Source organism: Enoplosus armatus, chromosome 6, assembly GCF_043641665.1.
Source record: "Enoplosus armatus isolate fEnoArm2 chromosome 6, fEnoArm2.hap1, whole genome shotgun sequence".
Lineage (NCBI taxonomy): Eukaryota > Metazoa > Chordata > Actinopteri > Centrarchiformes > Enoplosidae > Enoplosus > Enoplosus armatus.
The window spans coordinates 23,725,371-23,744,851 of record NC_092185.1 but is presented as its reverse complement, the minus strand read 5'-3'; the positions used below and the strand labels follow the sequence as shown (position 1 = coordinate 23,744,851).

General features: G+C 44.7%; 1 protein-coding gene across 1 annotated transcript; it reads left to right on the top strand.

The window, feature by feature from the left end:
* The first annotated feature begins 608 nt into the window (after positions 1-608).
* Positions 609-16,341, top strand: parvaa (parvin, alpha a). Its single transcript, XM_070907164.1, has 13 exons — positions 609-852; positions 4,975-5,064; positions 5,975-6,045; positions 6,689-6,791; positions 6,972-7,112; positions 9,205-9,320; positions 9,528-9,586; positions 11,314-11,333; positions 11,431-11,492; positions 12,250-12,318; positions 12,754-12,855; positions 15,032-15,104; positions 15,923-16,341. Exons 1-13 carry the CDS (start codon positions 717-719, stop codon positions 15,997-15,999), a joined length of 1,119 nt encoding a protein of 372 aa, XP_070763265.1. The 5' UTR covers positions 609-716; the 3' UTR covers positions 16,000-16,341.
* The last annotated feature ends 3,140 nt before the right edge of the window (positions 16,342-19,481 follow it).

Here is a 19,481-nt window from a genome sequence, read left to right as displayed (position 1 = left end):
TGCTCTATTTTGAGAGTGGCTGGGGATATAACTCTTACTTATTGAAACATGAGCGTCCCATTAGCATGTCTTGTAAGTTGTAAGTGTTAATGGACTATAAATTGAATGGACAATTTATACAAATTGGGCTTGCATCTCAGACTCTTCTAGAAACGTGTTTGTTTCAATTTTGGACTAATGGTCATATTTATATATATTTATATAACTTGTATATAATAATTATGGCTACAATTTGAGAAGCTAGCAAACCCTGAAGAGCGTGAAATAATGTCCCACAGAGAAAGAAATGAGAGCGTCATATCATAATGACGTCACCAATGTAACGTTTAGCTATCCAAAACCGTTGCGAAGCGCGCCCTCTTGTGGTACATTTCTTTCTTTTCACTTCTTGGGACCCCCTCCGTTCCTCCTGGTACCACTCGGCCGGCGGCTGTGCCTCTTGAACCCGACCACCGACCGTGGAGCCCCCACTTCCCGCGACCAGCAGCCTCCTGCCTGCTCCCTCTCTCCCGGCCCTCCTCCTACGCAGAGGAGGGGCCAGTGGGGCCACTCACTCCAGCCAACTTCGGGAGAAAATGTCTGGAATTCCGTTTCCGCTTTAGGGAGTGGACGGTGATTTTTTTCTTTTCTTTTTTTTTTTTTACTTGACTTCCCAACCAACTTTCGAACAGTTTTGTGCCAACTGTCCAGGGTTAAGTTAAATTATCGCCACGACGATGGCTTCTTCGCCTCAGAAGTCCCCGTCCTCTCCGAAATCTCCGACGCCCAAATCCCCGTCTTCCAGAAAGAAAGATGACTCCTTCCTGGGAAAACTTGGTGGAACTTTGGCGAGAAGGAAAAAGGCTAAAGAAGGTAAACAGCTAGCAAAATAACGAGCCGGGAACTAGCAGAGCCGCTGCCGGCTCGCTGTACTGTTTTGTTTTCAGGAGTGAAGATACAATTATGGAGTTACAACAATATTCACACCATAACCGACAGAAGTGAAGCAACAATACCCACGAATTCAACACTGCGTTAGCCTACTGCGCACTCACATTTCAGGGAGCTACTTTTTAATAACACGGGTGTAACACTTTTAATTCAACGTTGAACGTGCGTCTCTCACAAAGACACCATAAAGTACAACGTGTGGCTGCTTGTGTGAGTTTTCATGGCCGCGGGCTGCGTCTGTATCCATGTAAGGTATTGAATCCGCCGCTACTGTAATGAGGCAGGAATGAGGCACGGGTAAACACAGGCCCGTCACGGACTGAGGCGGGAGGCTACGCGCACCGTGTAATGTAATGAAGTGTTCCCCGTGGGGAAAGGGTGCAGGGGTGCAGGGTCAGGGGTCGGGGTCAGATACAGATGCGCCTCAGTGTGCCTCACCTTCCCTCGTCATAGCTGTAAACCTCGCTATGGTGGACTTTAACTGCCAAGAAGGTTGCTACAAATAAGAATAGTCTTTATTTAAAATGCCCCAGCTCGGTTTTACGGCCACGCAGGGTCGCTTTGGTAACACACTGCAGGCTTCAGAGGAGCCTGACATTCATTGTTGAAGGCCAGGATTTTTATCATGGAATGAGAAAGGTCTCCTTCAATTGGATGATTACTTTGTGCCATTCAGGCTACTGTTGCACAGCTGAGCCCTGTTTTATGTTGCCTTTGTCTGCGAGACATGCATGCAATCACATTACATTCATGCTGGCTCACCACACACACACACACACACACACACACACACACACACACACACATACATACACATACGCGTATACACTGAGTGCTGTGTGTAGGATGTGTGCAGTGTGCACCGTGATTAGATGGGGAAACGTGGGCTGGTCCCTCTTGTGTTGATCACTGATTGAATTTAAGTCCTTGTGACGTTTATGGCTGTCACTGCACGTGGCGGGCAGAGAGGGGCCGCCGGCTCGGAAGGAACGGGAGGAACGACGGGATGGAAAAGAGAAAAAGGAGAAGGGGGTAAAGGACGAGCGAGACAGAGCTATAGGACGGGGGGCGAGATGGTATGCAGAGAGAGGAGGAGGTCAGAAGGTTTTTAGGGCATTAGCGAGGGCAAACAGAAAATACAGCACATAAAACAGGAGCGGGATATGTAATTGTGCTCCTCTGTGAAAGTCGAGCAAATATAGCATTTATATCTGCCGTGATATTGGAGACCTGTGAGCTCAGCCTGTGGAGGATGAGCTGCAGAAGAGGAGAGAGCCAGTCCTGCTAGCCCCAGAAGAGGATGCTTGAGACTTGGGGGGGGTGGGGGCACGGAGACAGACAGACATGGGCTGTGGAGCGCTCTGCCCTCCAGGTAGGACACAACATCGGCATGAATTCTTTCCTTACGTGTGGGCATCGCACAGAAGGCACGTTCCTGAATGATGCCTCCATCGGCGTGGCCTCTTTATTGTTCATCCTTATTTAACCGTGTGGATAGATGTGTATTCCGGTTTTATGACACCGGCCCAGAGGGGGAGGAGTGACGTGCAGCGAGGACACCGAGGTGGGCTCTCCTCCTTTTTATACTGACAACAAATCAGATCTGCGCTGAACATATGCAATGTGTAAAAAGAGGTGAGCAAATGAAGGGGGGGGCGGGGGTCATAGCAGACATGCCTGACATACCAGTATGGAAGCACAGCTGGTAAGATGACTGAAGTAATACCATGGTCATCTCACCTTCATATTGCATATTAATCTACCTGCCATACTTCCTCTGATAACACGCAACCCAGGCTTCTACGTACTTGCTCAGCCTTAGATAGCACAAGTGATAATTACAGTAACATCACATTGTGCTAATTGGTATGGCATCTTTGTATAGCAGCCATGCCCCCACGTGAGTCTGTGAATTGCCAGCCACTGACAGCAGGCTTTAAAAGTTTTTCAACCCCCCTTTATGCACACATTCTACGGAAAACGGCGGCCTGTTGTTCAACATTCTGCCGTCAGTCTACGAAGCGATGTCTATCTGTGCTTCGGTATCTCATATAACTTAAAACGACATATATGCTCCCAAAACATGTTAATGTTTTCACTTGACCGGAAGATGTGTGCAATGATGCGTTCATGTGCCCGCGCAATGTGCAACTCTGCTGTTTGAGTGCTAAGTTGTTGTAATTTTAATGTGAGGTGTGAGGAAAAGCTAATTCAACTCTTCCAACCAAATTCCATCCATTTCCCGGAATTTGTAGATGTGCGTTGTGTTACATACATACAATGTCCCATTTTACGTTGATGTATGGAGAACTACAGTGCAGTCCTTGTGGATCTGTAAACCCTAAGGGTTCATTATGTGGTTTTCTGTAATACCTCTCCTGTATGGCATTTGTACTTAAGGTACTGTGGGGTCACTGTTCAGTGGACCTTTCTGCCTACTCAGGTCTTCATTGATTTCTGTAGTAAAATAAGTGGAGAGCAACGGCACTTGCAGATTGGCTTACAGAGTGCTGCAGGGATGAGTCCTAAATCCTTGAAATAAGTTAGCATTTTTACACTTCCCTCATTCCCGGTTGCTAACAAGTGGCTAAGTGAGACTACAGTGGTTGTCGGGGACATTAAATGTCTTACGCCGAACACTGAAAGTGATCTACTCACTAGTCTAACTGTCTATATATGTATATCTATCTATGTTCTCTTAAAAGTGAAGCTTAGCAGTGGTGACGTTGAAGTTAAGCGACTGTGGTGTAGTTCGTTTATAGCCTTGGCGACAATAGCGTTTTGCTTCTGGTGATTCCATTTACGCGTCAAGAAAAAGAGTGAGGCATGTGTTCATGCATTCCCTGTGTGATGTGATATATGTGTGTGTGGGTGGGTGTCTGTACAGACAATACTGCGCATGCAAGCACTTGTGGATGGTGTTGATTAAGAGGAAGTTGTTCCAGTGAAGGCAGAGAAAATGCACAGGATGTTCACTCCATGCTCTCATCACACACACACACACACACACACACACACACACACACACACACACACACAGTTGGACGCGTACACAGAGATCGGCAGTGATCAGGCTTCCTCAGGTATCTGATACACTGCGAAGAATGGCATGCTGGGCCTCTATGAAGCCCGCTGAGAAGCAGGAAGCAGCGGCGGTCTGTGTTTGTCTGATGTCAAAGGGCTCTTGACGGAGGGTCTGCTGATGATGTGGAATCAAGGGAACATTTAGGGAGCCGTCCACACTGCCGCTGAACACTGCATGTGATTAATATTCGGAGAGGTGTTCAGTCTTTGTCTCTTTGGCTGGTTGTCGTGTTAAGTGGCTGGTTGTTGCTGGCTACATTTGTGCTACACGTTTAGCCCGGGTTGGCGAATGAACTTCGGTGGCCTTGCTTGTGTTTTTGCTTTTGTTTCGGGGGTTCAATTCGTCAGTCATTGAGGTCATTCATCGAGCAAAACCACCAAACAATCACTAGTCTCCCGGATGGGAGGATTGGATGCTTTTATATCATTCAATATCTTTGGAATTTAGACTGTCGGTTAAGTGAAACCATAAATCTGGACTCTGGGAAATTGCGATTGGCTTTTATCAACTGTGGTTGCATGATTAATCAAAAATATAATCTGACACATTGGTTGAAGTTGCGACCCGATTTACGGCAAACAGGCACTGTGCTATTTTATTTTGAGTCAATCCCACATACACAGTAAGGCCTCCCTAGAGCACCAAATGTGTAATCCGCTGCTGTAAATAGTCCCAAACAAAATGCACTATGTACTCCTGTTTAATGACATTTAGTGCCAAGCTGTTTTATTAAATCTCAAGTCTTTTAATAAAATTAGATATATATAAGTGACCTTTTTTTTGTCTGACGACTTCATTAGAAAAGAATGGGTTTGGGGCTGAGTGCCATGGACAGGGTAAGGAAGTGAGAGATGGGCCAGTAAGGAAAATCTGTGTGTGTCCGCATGACGTGTCCGACATCTGCATTGCCTGCGTGATCTTAATGGATCTGAGCCAACAATTGTGCCTTTTTCTCGCAGTGTCTGAGCTTCAGGAAGAGGGGATCAATGCCATCAACCTTCCACTTAGCCCTTCCCACTACGAGCTGGACCCTGAGGACACCATGCTAGGTAAACGGGCCACACTCACAGTCCCTGTTGCATACATTCAGATACATTTGCGTCAGGCTGTTTGTTTAAAGGCCATGTGGGTACAGTCTTGGATTTTATTTCCAATGGGAGAATTTTCATTTAGCAAATTAAAAGACAATTAAATAAGTATCTTAATGACCTAAATCCAGAGAGCTTAGTAACTCAATAGATAAAGGTCCCATATTGTAGAGAGTGAGATGTCCATGTCTTGTCTAGGTGCTGTATAAATACTGTGAGAGTATCTAAACGCTCACTCCACGGAGAAACACGCACAGCCCGTATTCAGAAACTGTGCCTTAAAATGAGCCATTGGGCCTTCCTGTAAGGTTGTGATGTCACAACTATACAGTCACCGCCCTCAGTCACGCCCACCAGCAGGTCATCTGCTCCAATCACAGCACCACCCACCAAGTATAGGGATGCTCATCCACCCGCTCAGTCTGTCTGAGTTATAGGAGCGCTCTGCTTCAGGACTCGTCTTCAAGTCTTTGGAGGTTGTTCAGTTTGTCTAAAACGGCTCGTTTCAGACAGACGGTGAACTGAGGGGCTGCATGAAGGGCCAGGAGAAGATACATAAGGACTTTTTTTAAAACTGTGAATCATGCAAAGCTACTCTAGTGCAGTCCCAGAATAAAAATGTAGAGCTGAAATGAGCATACTATGGGACCTTTTAATGTCCAAAAACACAATCTTGACACTAGCCAACCCACAAGGTTGAGACTAAAGCATTGTGTACTACAACAATGGTTGTGGACAGATCCCACGAGCCATCTGAGGAGGTGGTGTCAGGTGAGCTTGTTTTTTTTTGGTTACGGAGGGGGGGGGGCTTTTTAGAATAGAATGTTCCTCCTCAGCTCCAACATTAATCCTGTTTCTGCTCATCCATTAGAGGAGAACGAAGTGCGCACCATGGTGGACCCCAACTCCAAGAATGACCGCAAACTGCAGGAGCTCATGAAGGTCAGGTTTGAATGATTGAATCTACTATTTATCTTGGATATACAGTCATTTGGAGCAATGCTGCTGCATCTCTTAACAACTCGCAGAGAAGGACATAAATTAGTAACGATAAAAAGCGAATTATTAGTGTGAAAAGTGTAACAGTGTGGGTTAGGTTTCTGCTCATCACATATGTAACCACCCCTGCTTTAACTCGACTTGAGGTGGCAGCGTGGTGCAGGCCTCAGCTGCAGGAACTAGCGCACGCGATGATTGGCGAACAATCACTGGAGTCAACCCGGAGAACTTTTGTCAGGGCCACCAAAGGCCTCAGACTGGGGCAACGATTTAAGCCCCAGCAGGACAGTTCTCCTCAGCATACCGCCTAATCAACACTGGTCTGACTTCAAAAAAGTCTTTGAGTGACCCAGCTAAAGCTCAGAGTCCACTGAAAATCTGTGAAAGGTCGTCAAACTAGCCATTCATGGACATGCAGCTGGACCAAGTACATTTGACAAAACTAAAGCGAGAGCTACAATTGCTAAAATGTATTAGGTTTCCGTATTTATTCTGGACATGGAATGGATTGTTTCACAAGAAATTCTCCTCACAACATCATTACATTTAGCCAGTTCTAATTGTGAGTGATATTCTGGCCATGCAGGTGCTGATTGACTGGATAAATGATGTTCTGGTGGGGGAGAGGATCATTGTGAAGGATCTGGCTGAAGATCTGTATGATGGGCAGGTCCTGCAGAAACTCTTCGGTAAGGCGTTGAACCACGCATGCGGAATAAATGCCACTGAGACAGGAAACATGGCAAAACCTTGTGTTGTATCATTATAGTTTTACAAAAGAGGCCTTCTGAATCCATGTTGAATTAAAGGTATGAAATAGTAAGCTTATCAATATTCATTTATCTCTGCCTGCGTTTTTTGCGCTTCAGAAAAGCTGGAAGGTGAGAAACTGAACGTGGCAGAGGTGACCCAGTCGGAGATCGCCCAGAAACAGAAGCTGCAGACTGTCCTGGAACGCATCAATGACTCTCTCAAGCTCTCCACCAGGAGCATCCGCTGGAATGTTGACTGTGAGGATATTTTCTAGAAGTTCTGCTCTTACTTTGTATGCAGCCGTACTGCTGTGACATGTTTCCCGAAAGCATGTTTCGGTACAAGTTGGCAGCTTATATAACCTACGTGTATGATCCTTTTTAGTTTTAGTTAACGTCGTACTACTGCCGTTTTCAGCTGCATTGAGCCAGTCTCTCCACAGGGGAGCATTCAGTTTTTGTCTTGTACCGTTGCAGTGTACTGTCACCAGCCGCTGTGTACTGTCTGTCTGTTGAAAACTTGAATGGCTCTGAGATTACAGGGCACAGAGCACAGCGAGGCGAAGCATGGCGCTGTGCATTTGTAGAAGTACTTATCGCTTGAAGTCAACGGAACAATATACTGCTGCACAGCTGATCTTCCCGCCAGTCAAATGTGGTGAAATTTGAAATGTGGGTCTCGTAAGATGGCGAAGCTGTTGAGTAACACTTTGTAAAGATAAGATGAGACTTAAATGATCCCCGTTGGGGCAAATGGGTGTCCGCAGCCATAAAAATAACACAATATGGAAAGAGCACTATTTTACTCAGGTAAAAGTATAATTATAAGTAAAAATCAGAAAATTTAAAATGTCCTCTGAGTTAACATGTCAACATGTGTACAGACCAGTAGAACGACATCCTGTAGTGAGAGCCCACCCCCCCACCCCATTGTTCCCCGCATGCACAGAGAGCACGAGCTACATGCCAGGTTGTTTTAAGACCTCCACCTGAAGGCTTTGTGTCTGAATGTGCTTGTCTTGCCATTGGATTAATATGCTTCCCGTTGAGCCGCGAATGTAGCCATGCCGTGTCAATCGGGCCCTCCACGTCTCCTCTGATGGCGCTCTTTCATCCGCCACAGGGACTAATGAGACTAACTATCAGGCTCCCAGCACATCGCCTTTTACTCATGTCATTAGCTGTAACATATATATGAGATATAAGAGGGTCGGGGCAGGAGGGGAGTGGATGTGGATGTGGGGCGCGCGGCTAAAGAGCAGATTGCTGTGGTGAGTGAGGTAGAAAGGTGGATGATATGATAGAGACACAGCTTTAAGATGAGGAACAGAATGGGGTTTTTTTGTGAGCGCGGTGCACTAGAGGCCATATCAAATGAATTTATTTCAAACCAATTAATATGACACTTTTAAATGCACCTCCGGTAGAAGTTTGTCCTTGAAAGCTGTTCGTGCGAGATGTCTTCAAAAATGCTAAGGAGCACAGTGAATAACCTGGAATGTAATTGATTTTGCAGTCCTTTTTTATTTTTTTTTATTTGAAGATCTCTTTTAATCAATTCACTGTCGTTTGTCCCTACTTTCATCCTCAGAGTAACTTATTTGGATCCTTTTTATGTGGCGAGGATCTAATAGGCTTTACCAAGGCTTTTAGTCCAGCTCTCCGCGATTTGCCGCTGCCATGGGGTAAAATCAAAGGCTGGCTTAAGACACTTAATTGATCCTGATAGTTTTGTGTGTCCACAGGTAAATCCTATTTGCGCAAGGCATGGCGCTCGGTTTGCCTGGCCCGAAGGGGCTCTTTATGTTTTAGAGTTGTTCTGTCTTTTTTTTTTCTTCATATTTTTGCGATTCTTTTGAGTAGAACCATTGACCATTTACCATTGAAGGTATGTGACCTTGCCACATAAAATGTAATTAATTCTTAACTAAATTCCTGCAAGGATGGAAGATAATAGAAAATATGTGGCTTGGTATTTGGCGGCTCAATGCCTACAGCGAGGTATTTACACGGACGCTTTAAAAGAAAACTGAAAATCATAAAAATGTTTAGAAACAGCAACAAGTCGCCTATATCTGCCTATTGATTGCAGATGACGGCTTCTTTGTCATTAATACTAAGAAATTGAGAAATTTAAGATTATATTTTTGTCTAAATCAGTAATGCTGAATGCAAGGTAAGAAAGGTAGTAAATGAACAAGTAAGCTTGTATTGAAAAGGTTAATATTGTTGATTGTACTAATGCTGATTCACATGTAAATTTAGGCCGCATGTACTGTATTGCATCATCTATGATATTTGTTCCATAACTGATATCTGCATTTCATTGTTCTTCTTCTCCTCACGTTAGCGGTTCATGCTAAGAGTATAGTCGCCATCCTGCACCTGCTGGTGGCTCTGTCGCAACACTTCCGAGCACCAATCCGATTGCCAGATCACGTTTCTATTCAAGTAGTGGTCGTCCAGGTGGGTGTTACGTCATTCATTTTTTTTTGGGGGGGGGGGGGGTTGGTGGCTTACTGGTGTGAATATACCCTGTGAGTGTGTCTGCTTTATAACACCACTCTCCTCTGCATCTTTGGCTTTTCCCGCTGTATTTTTCTCAGTTGTATTCAGCACAGTAATGAAAAGAATCGCACGTTTACATTCTGTCCTCCATATATGCCTTTTCAGAAAAGGGAGGGCATCCTTCAGTCCAGACAAATTCAAGAGGAAATCACTGGCAACACAGAGTAAGTGTGCTCTGCTATCGGACTCATTTCTACACCTCACAGCGCATGTGTTGACAGACATTAGTGCCGGTGCAAAGTAAGAACACTGCTGCTAATAGCTATCTATTACATTGACAAAAAATAGTTCCTCCATTGACAGAACGTCTCTTTGGATTTAATGCTACTTTAGTATTTTTCTAAGAATAATATACTGTACTACTCCCCCAACTGTGAAGGTGTCGATTTACTCCGCTTGCCTACCTCTCAGGAATGGACACTTCTATGAACTAAGTAGTGACACATTGACAGTTGAGACTGAAGCACTCTGGAGAACTCTGTTAACACCTGGGTATCGGAGGTCAAATTTCGAATCGTTTCTTCATGAGCGTATTTTCTTTGCTCTGTCAGTTGGAACCAACAAGGTGAAAAGATGCCGCTTACACCCATTAAATCAAAACTTTTATGCCTACATTTCAGCATTTCCAGGGACATTTTCCACATCAAAGTGTGTTCACAGGTATTGGCACTACTGCATATGTGGAAAAAGATGTATAAAGCCTTTATTGGCCCCAGGAGGAGCTGCATGAAATCGTATAAATCGCTCCGATTGATGGAATAAAACGGGGAGATCTCTCTGTTTCTGATGTATCAATTCTTAAACTGTGCATCCGGACTCTGCCAGTGTTATAATAGTGCAGTGCTATATCCATCTACGTATATTATGCCTAATATAGTCCAAAAAACCAACAACATTACAATTTAAATCAAACTATGTATTTATTTGCACTTTAAGGAGAAATATTGCGCAGTGGTGAATAGACAACCATTGTATTTCAACAAGATATGTGATGGCACCCTTAGCTGAAGAATTAAACAATTTAAAACACACACACACTTTTTTTTTTTTTTCTCCCTGTGAGGCTGTCCTGCAGCCTGACGGCAGCAACGAGGGAGATAACAGCAGGCCAACACACACAAGCGCGCGCATTTTGTCACGGTAGATGGATACACTGTTAATAACACACACACACTTTGTCAGGCTCCCACACACACTGTCATGGTCGCAGTGGAAATACGGTTATTACCACACCACCAGGACCGCTGCCCAGACCTGCCTCCCTTTGCCATCACAGATTACACCATGAACATGTGTGAGAGCGCTTGTGTGTGTGTGTGTGTGTGTGTGTGTGTGTGTGTGTGTGTGTGTGTGTGTGATCCTGCCATTTCTTGCTGGCCTGCCTGCTGCGATATCTCTTCCTCGGGGACACTCACACTGCAGCGTTCCCTACCCTCCAAAACCACCCGACCCTTTCCAACAACAACAACATCCTCCAAAGTGCTAACATTGTAATAATAGACAAGAGAGGTCCTCCATTCCCATAGAAAGCCCGCATGTACAGAAAGGCACGTCTTTATTCATCGCATCAACACCCAACGGTGTTGCGCTGCTGCGGAGATTACTGCATTGTGCTTTAGTATGTGGCCGCTGTGAACCCCCCAGTGATGATACCCAGGTTATGTGAATACCCGAGGTGCACCTGTGTTTATTGTTAATCAAATTATGATGCCCCAGCCACATTATTGCATTGTCAGTTCCGTGACACAACCCCTCCATTCTCTACATTCCTCTGTGATTGAACTGTCTTTCATTGTCCCTTGTTTTCTGTGAATATTCAAGTGTGAAATTGTCAATAAGGAGAAACTGCCTCTGATTTGTGTGTCTGACATATTTTCTCCCCCCCCTCCAGGGCTTTCTCTGGCAGACATGGTATGTTCTCATGAAGAAGAGTGCATTGAGCGCATTTTTTTTGCTTGTTTTGTTTTGTTTTTGGATTTCACAATTCAATTTTGTTTATTCTTCACAGAGCGCGACGCTTTCGACACCCTCTTTGACCACGCTCCAGATAAACTGAATGTTGTCAAAAAGGTATTGAGGCCTTGCGGCGGCGAGCTCGAATGTCTCCGCCGTCATAGCAAATGACATCTAAATACCTATGGGTTCACTCTGCGCAGTTATCTAGCTAACTTCATTGATCCTGATTAATGGGGCAGGTCCTTGACAAGGATGACTTGACTGAAAAGATGGCTGTGGTGTGGGTACACTGTAGACCAGTTCACCATTGTTTTAAGTGCAAATAATCCGATAAGATTTGTTCCCTTATTTGGGTCACTGTGATTTTTGTAAACAGTCTTCAGAAATCTCGGCTCTTTAATCCCCACTCCAGAACAGGTCTGGGACGTGATGTAATCGTTGTCAGGGAAAGGGACTCTTGAGTATTTGGCCTTTGTTAACAGCCTAGTTGCCGAGTAGTAATATGCAATTACTAATGGTCTTTGTCAGTGGATGGAGTTTGCTTAGTTGTCATGGAGTCGGCTCAACTACCAAACAAACTCCATCCGCTGATGAAGAAGGTGATGTGCAATTGAAAGCCACCCCCCCCCCCCCCCCTCAAAAAAAAGCCAGTAAGTGGACCTTGAGATAAGATTTGTTTTTGGGTCAAACAATGAAATTCTTATAGATGTGTAAGAAATAGATACAATAATGGATCCTGTGTTGTGTTAACACGTTTGTTTTTGAATCTATCTGTCTGTATGTCTACAAGGCGTGTGTGCGGATGTGTGCATGCAGGTCTTTGGGATGTTGCCAGTCTTTGTGACACACTTCTTCCTCTTGCGTTTTACAGACATTGATCACATTTGTGAACAAGCACCTGAACAAGCTCAACCTAGAGGTGTCCGAATTGGACACACAGGTACGTCACACACCTACATACATACACACACACACACACACACACACACACACACAGGAAAAACACTTCAAATGTTCAAAGGTCCTTCACAATATATACTATATACTGCTGCTTATTTTGTGTGATTTTACAGTTTACCTCCAGTGGCATCTAATGTTGCAGATACTGTCAGATTTGGTGAACATGCCTTTTGGTTTCTGAGCTATTCTCTTGTTTTTTTGTGTGTCTGTCCCTTCCAACTCACTGACCTGTTAACTGATGTTTGTAGGCCTACACGCCCATCTAATAACACACATTCTGAATCAGCTGTTGAGATTTTTGTCCTCTGGAAACAGAAGATAGATGAGATAATGTCACTTGTTCCCAAATCAGTTCAACTTGTTCAAACCATTGGGTTATGGAGGACTCACCAGCATACGTGTGCCGCTGTGTCAGTTTGCAGACGGTGTTTATCTGGTATTGCTGATGGGGCTGTTGGAGGGATACTTTGTGCCACTCTACAACTTCTTCCTCACACCAGAGAACTTTGACCAAAAGGTAAAGTGTGATATTTTCTTTCTTATATCAATCAGTGAGCGCGACTACTGCAGGAGTACTCCACTTGAGTATCAAACAATGGCTTGTTTCATGATGGGGGGGGTGTATCAAAGTGCCTACAGAAACGCCTAGTTGCCAACGTTGGTGGCAAAAGGTGGATAGGAAACAATGAGGATCAGATTTAAGATGTTTTTCAGGTCAGTAGTCTTTGGTGGTGTTCGTGTCCATCAGGCTAACAGTGTAGGAATCATAGCCTTTTTTTCTCCATCCTTGGTAGGTATGTATGTAGAGGCCACAATGTGTGCCTTCAGATTAAAGCTGCAAGTCGGCACTTCAACCCCATTGCCATTGCTTCATTTCTAATCTAGCGTGCTTGAGCACAGAGCCAAAACAAGTATCTTAATGCTAAAGGCCTGCACTGTGTATATTTCTTTTCACTGCTGATTCACTTCACTCGCATCTACTGTTATTCCCAACAAATAAAGAAAAGCCTCTATGACTTTTGTGAAGTGGCTCTGGTTCACTCCAATCAATTTTCAATTTCTGCGACATTTTTTCCCACTGTATTTTGGACGAGCAGGCATCTGGACTTGTAGCCGGACGCTCCGCCACATTGATGCACCCGATCTTTTCTCTCCGAGATCCATGAGAAACCGGGCCGTGACCCATCTTTGGTCCTGACCTATAGTTTGAGAAACACTCTGAAATCAATGCTCCGTTCCTGAGGAGCCCCGCGCACTCGGAGCCAGGGCTCTCCTCTCAATAGCCTGATAAATGCCATCCGTTTTCCCCAGAGCCCATTCAGTGCGGAGCCATCCCTCCTCTCCATTGGCCTCTGTAGTACTACGGCATTCTGAACAGGCAATCTGCGGAGACACCACAGTAGCCTTTTGTTTGGGTCTTGGCCAGTGGCCCCTGCCAAGCTGCGAAGCAGAATGGGCATCAGTGGCACAATGTACACAACCACACACACACACACACACACACAAAGTCTGCGCGAGCACAGACACTCCTGGCCCGGAAGAACAGGCACCAGCCCCACAGCATCTGTAATCTCCTTTTGCACAGGGAAACACTGGAGTGGCTTAGGGGCTCAGCTCTATTACTCTGTGTGTGTGTGTGTACGTGTGTGTGTGTGTGTGTGTGTGTGTGAGGGCCTACAGGGCCTATCGATGATACACCAAGGGTGGGCTGTGAAAAGTAGCACGACGCATCAAGAAAGCACTCCTGCTTCTGCTCAGTGGATCTCTACTTGAGGCTCCTTCTCTTCCTTTTGACTGTATTAGATGGCTACGGTCGCGCTTGTCACACAATAAAGCCCTTGTTGGGTAAAGCTTTTTAGTGCGTCACATCACACACACACGCAGATACAATGGGCAGAGAACAGAACACATCTTTCAACTCGTTCCGTCCCTCCTCTCTGATTGGTTGCCCTCCTCTCGTGGACTGAGTCTCTGCTCGTCCGAATGCAGCAGGGTTGAATCTTTAAATGGTCCACCTGAAAAAGACTCGGGGGGGAGGGGCGGGTCCAGGTTTTGAATAAACGTCAGCCCTGCATTTTGGTATCATTCATCACTCCCGCCACAACTGTCACGTCTCCAGGAAAGCCATCTCCAGCATGTGTGTTTCTCCCCGTTCCGAGCGCCATAAAATATAATCATGTCATAAATTCCCTCGGCTCAGCTCGCTGCGCTCTGTCTCTACGTGGGATCGCGCTGTTCACGCCGTACACATGTAACGACCTGAACAATCTGGCTCTCAGTGACAGTATCGCTCTCTGCTTTTGAGTGACGCTGCCGATATGCATCTGTTGATGAATGAGGGAGCAGAGTGTTTGTGCAGCTGCTGAAGGCTTATGGTCTTACCGAACGGAGCCGCGTTGTGTTTGCCGACACAGGAAGCTGTGGTAGCGCGATTTGAATCGACCGAAGAGTGTGTTGTGGGGTTTAGCAACCGGTGTCTGTGTTCCCTTATCAGCGAGGAGCTGTGTGTGGAGTGGGATGATTTCCTCCTGCCAGCCTCTGCCTGCATGTGTAAAGTTTAGGTTGTGTGTGTGTGTGTGTGTGTGTGTGTGTGTGTGTGTGTGTGTGTGTGGTGTTTGCGCGCACACACAGTAGTGAACATGCTCTCTATAGTGCTTTGTCATGTCCTCACAGCCTCCTCGCTCTCTCTGCAGGTCCACAACGTGTCCTTCTCCTTTGAACTGATGCAGGACGGAGGTCTGGAGAGACCAAAGCCCCGACCAGAGGGTAGGTAGCACATTTAGCTGGGGATGCCCCAATCAAGTTTTTTGGGCCCTGATCCCTATCCAAGTCCTTTTTTTAATAATGGGCAAATTGATTAAAAAGACGACAAAATATGTGACACATTCTAAATCTCTATACACCTTAGTTTTGGCAAGCTGCTTTAGTCCAAATACTCAAAACTATATAATACTCGCGGGTCGCACAGCAGCGTTACGGAGTGTGCCGCTTCTTTGGCCCCATAAACGCTGAACAAACAGGAAACTTGGCTGCAAACAGTAGAACAGAACATAGTGGAGCATTTCGCAGCTGAAGGGCCAGATATATTGCTCAGGAGTTGGTGGAGACCAAAACAGAACTAAAAGGAGAGAGAATATTGGACTCAAAATCATCATGACGCCAGAAGCTCCAAATGAATGCTAACGCTGCCCTCTTGTCTTCTGGGTCTGTATATAGGCAACTGTTTGCTAACACGTTTGCAGTAACATGTTCCGCTGCTCCCATGTGGCCAAAAGAAATCAATTAATGCAGCCTTGTGAAAAACAAATGTCCCTCTTCACGTTTGATAAATAAAGACCTAAGAATTGGAAACTGCAGAAAATCAAAATGTAGGTCCATGGTTCATTGTTGAATAAGCTAAAAGGCTATAAAAATATTTGCATTGTGTTGTGTCTCAAATGGATTTCCAGTCATCACGTTTACTGCACCTTGTTTGCTAAAGGAGAGATGTGCCTGGTACAGTCTGCAGCAGCTCTTAGTGTAGTGGACTTTATTCTGCGGACAAGATCTAAACTGCGTCCTCTGTCTCTCCCCCCCCCCCCCAGATATAGTGAACTGCGACCTTAAATCGACCCTGCGCGTCCTCTACAACCTCTTCACCAGGTACAGGAGCGTAGACTGAGCACGCGTAGCAAGAGGGAACACTTTATACCATGGACCACATGCTGAAGCTTAACAATATGTTTTCCCCTCTGTTTGTTGTAGAACTCTGTTTTTATCTGAATGCATGCGTCACATTATGTACCTGCTGGATTATGCACCACACACACAAATCTGTATTCTTTTTTATTTTCATTCCTGCAGAGACACTTGTCTCAAGTGATTGACTCTTTATTGTAAATTGGGCATTGCTACACAATCTATGAACTAAATAAGATCGCCAATGTTAATGTTTAGTTAAGTCATAAAGGTCATTCTGTAATTACCCTGCATTGAGATCACGTAGGGGGGGTGGGGGGTGGTGGGGGGGGGGGCACTTGTATCTTTTAATGCAGAAAAGAAACTGTTTACCTGTATTTATTGTACATTTTGATACACTTGTTCTTGCTTTTCCAGCTATTCCATTTTCTTCTATCTGCTCTTGTTCATGTCATTCATAAGTGCCTTTATTTAAACATGTGAACACTGTCAGCTCCCAGTACTTCATATTGGGACGCATGTGCGCTCCCCAGTCGTCTTAACGCTCCCAGATTTCCTTTGCATGTGTGGAGGAACATTTTAAGTATCTGACCAAAGCTCTGTTGTATTCACACTGTAAACACGTATAAAGGCTTTACTCAGCAGCCACTCAGCTTTCTTGTCTTTTATAATTTAACGTGCATCTTGTTTTTAATTGGGGTACATTTACATTTTATAATCACTCTGCTTTTTCGTGGTTTAGTACAGGATATACATCATATTTTTAACACGCATTAGATTTCACTTTTTTCTGCAAGACAAATGAAATTTGACTGAATAAAAAAATAAATATTTAGGCAACAAATTGTATGTTGTGTTCTACTTTCAAGGCAATGTCACTTCTCCAAAGAACAAGTGCAGTAACTGTCTGTGGTTCAAGCTGCCAACATGGATCTATTTATGTTTTAATGCATTCAATAAATCCTTCAAGTCCCTGAATGCGGGTGCACATTTTTGAGCCTCAAAGGAAGCAACGCGGAATGCTTTCCCAACAAAACAAATATTGGGGTCAGATTGGTTCCAATTTTGTTTTGCCAGCACAGAAAAGACGAGTGAACCTCCGCAACCGTTTTTTTTCTTTTAGCCAAATGGAGGTAGCTGTGTGAAAGCTTTCTGAAAGGGAGCTGACCCCAGCACAGATCAAAATGGATAGGACAGTAACCGAATGGATGAAAACGCTCATTTGTCCTCGCACATTCCACAATAGCTTTTGAAAAGAAAGGGTGGGAAATGGGTGTGTGTTGATGTGTTGCCAGTCTGTGTTTGTAATTTGTGAAGTCAGAAAACCCCGTGTGTGTGTGTGTGTGTGTAGTCGCTAACATAGGAAGCGTGCGTGTGTAAATTGTAAAGTGAGTGCGTCTGACTGTAGTATTTCAAGGCGAGAACATTGTATAGGCCGAAATGTAATCTTCAATCCGGAGTTCGTGAGACAGTGTCCCAGACGAAAGCCCAGACGAAAGCCCGAGCTGCAGCGTTCTCTCATGGAGCCGTTTCATCTCACCTTCAAGAAACGCTCACAACCTCCACATTTTGGTATATGAGGAGAGGAAAGACCTACAGGCACATACAGTGTGTGTGTGTCACCTAAATGCCTGGAGGGCAGTGTAACATTTGGTACGAGTAACAGTATCCGGTGATGATTGCCCTCTCAGATGCTCTCATGTCAGTTGCGACAGACCCTGAGGGATCCGAAAACCATGTTATGATCATTTCCTCTCCGCTCGCTCGCCCGGGGAACAATTCAGCTGCTCCAGTTATTACCTTGTTACATTATTGTTATTGCATTACCGTTACATTGTCGCTCTGTGCGTGGGACACATGGGGACGCGGAGCCTCAGCATTCCTCTGATTGAAGACACCGCAGTAATGGAGAGATGGAGTGCGGCGTCACGGGTGGAGATGTTGCTTTGAACAGTGTCGTCTGTTACGAGAGTCCGAGAGTAAACTCCAGTCTATCGTTGTGTCATTTCCTAGCAGAAGTAGTTTAAGAGGCCGAGTTTAGCTTCTAAGCTGTCTGCACCAATAAGCAAGTTAAGACGATTTGCTAGCTAGTTAATTATTGTGTTAATGTGATCGCACCTAATTGCATTTCTTCACCCTGCCTTGTTAAAGCTTCAATCCTTAAGGAAATAGTTTGATGTTTTGCTAAATACACCTGCACACTTTGTTGCCGCGAGTTAGATGACAAGATTGATACCACTCTCAGGTTTGTACGGTAAATGTGTAGCTGGAGACAGCAGCCGTTTAGCTTAGCTTAGCTTAGCTTAGCGTATAGACTGGAAGCAGGGGGGAACAGCTAGCATGGCTCTGTCCAAAGGTACAGTAAGAAAATCTGCTGCCAGCACCTCTAAAGTTCGCTCATAATCACAATATATCTCGCTTGTTTAATCCGTACAAAAAACAAAGCAACTTGCCATTTTACCAGGTGGACAAAAACAACAACTCCAAATGAATGCAAAATGAATTGCTACGTGTCTGCTGGATGGGTAATTTACAAAGTACTGGCTAACACCTTTGCCATATGAAATGTATGACCATCAAAAGCTTGTTCCGCTGCCCCCAAGTGGTCAAGATGAATTCGTTAACACTGTTTCAAAGTCGGGTTTTGCAATAATGACTAAATTTATATTATCACTCACTGAGCAGTATGTTTACAGATAATACCTTAACCACCTTGTGTCTCACTCCTTTTATGAAGTAAAACATTAGAAAAGAAGAAACACATAGTTTTATCTTTTCTATATTTAGCCAAGATAACATTTTTAGATTTGCCTTAACATCGCAGTTTACGTATTAACCAAATTTGTAATCACTAACATGATCTATTTTATTAGCCCACCTCCCCCAGTAAGGTAATTCAATCACTTTTAACTACTTAAGGCTTAATTTGGCCACAGAAAAACAACTACTACGTCTGAGTACTGCTCAGTTTTAATCCTCCTCGACTCAGCATTAGAATGGTTCAGCTCCTACCTCTCTGGCAGAGGCTCCTCAATATTAATTGGCGAAACCTTAAGTGTTATCCTGTGGCGTCCCCCAAGGGTCAGTTCTGGGCCCCTTACTGTTCTCATGCTACACTTGGGTCATATTATCCACAACCATAACGTTAATTTTCACTGCTATGCGGACAATACTCAGCTTTATGTCCCCCTTAGACCATGTGATTCAGACAACTTGGCGAATGTTTTGTGCACAAAACCTTCTTACACTAAAGGAGTCCAAGTCGCAAATCCTGTTGCTTACCCCCGCCAATATTATCCCTGCTATCCAGTCAAATCTTGGTGGCCTAGCATCAAACGTGAAGCCCTCTGCCCGTAACCTAGGTGGGATTTTTGATTCAAACGTATCTTTTTAGAGCCAAATTATAAAAGTTGTTCAACTCTACTTTATTCAGCCGAGGACCATCCCAAAAATGAAGTCATTTCA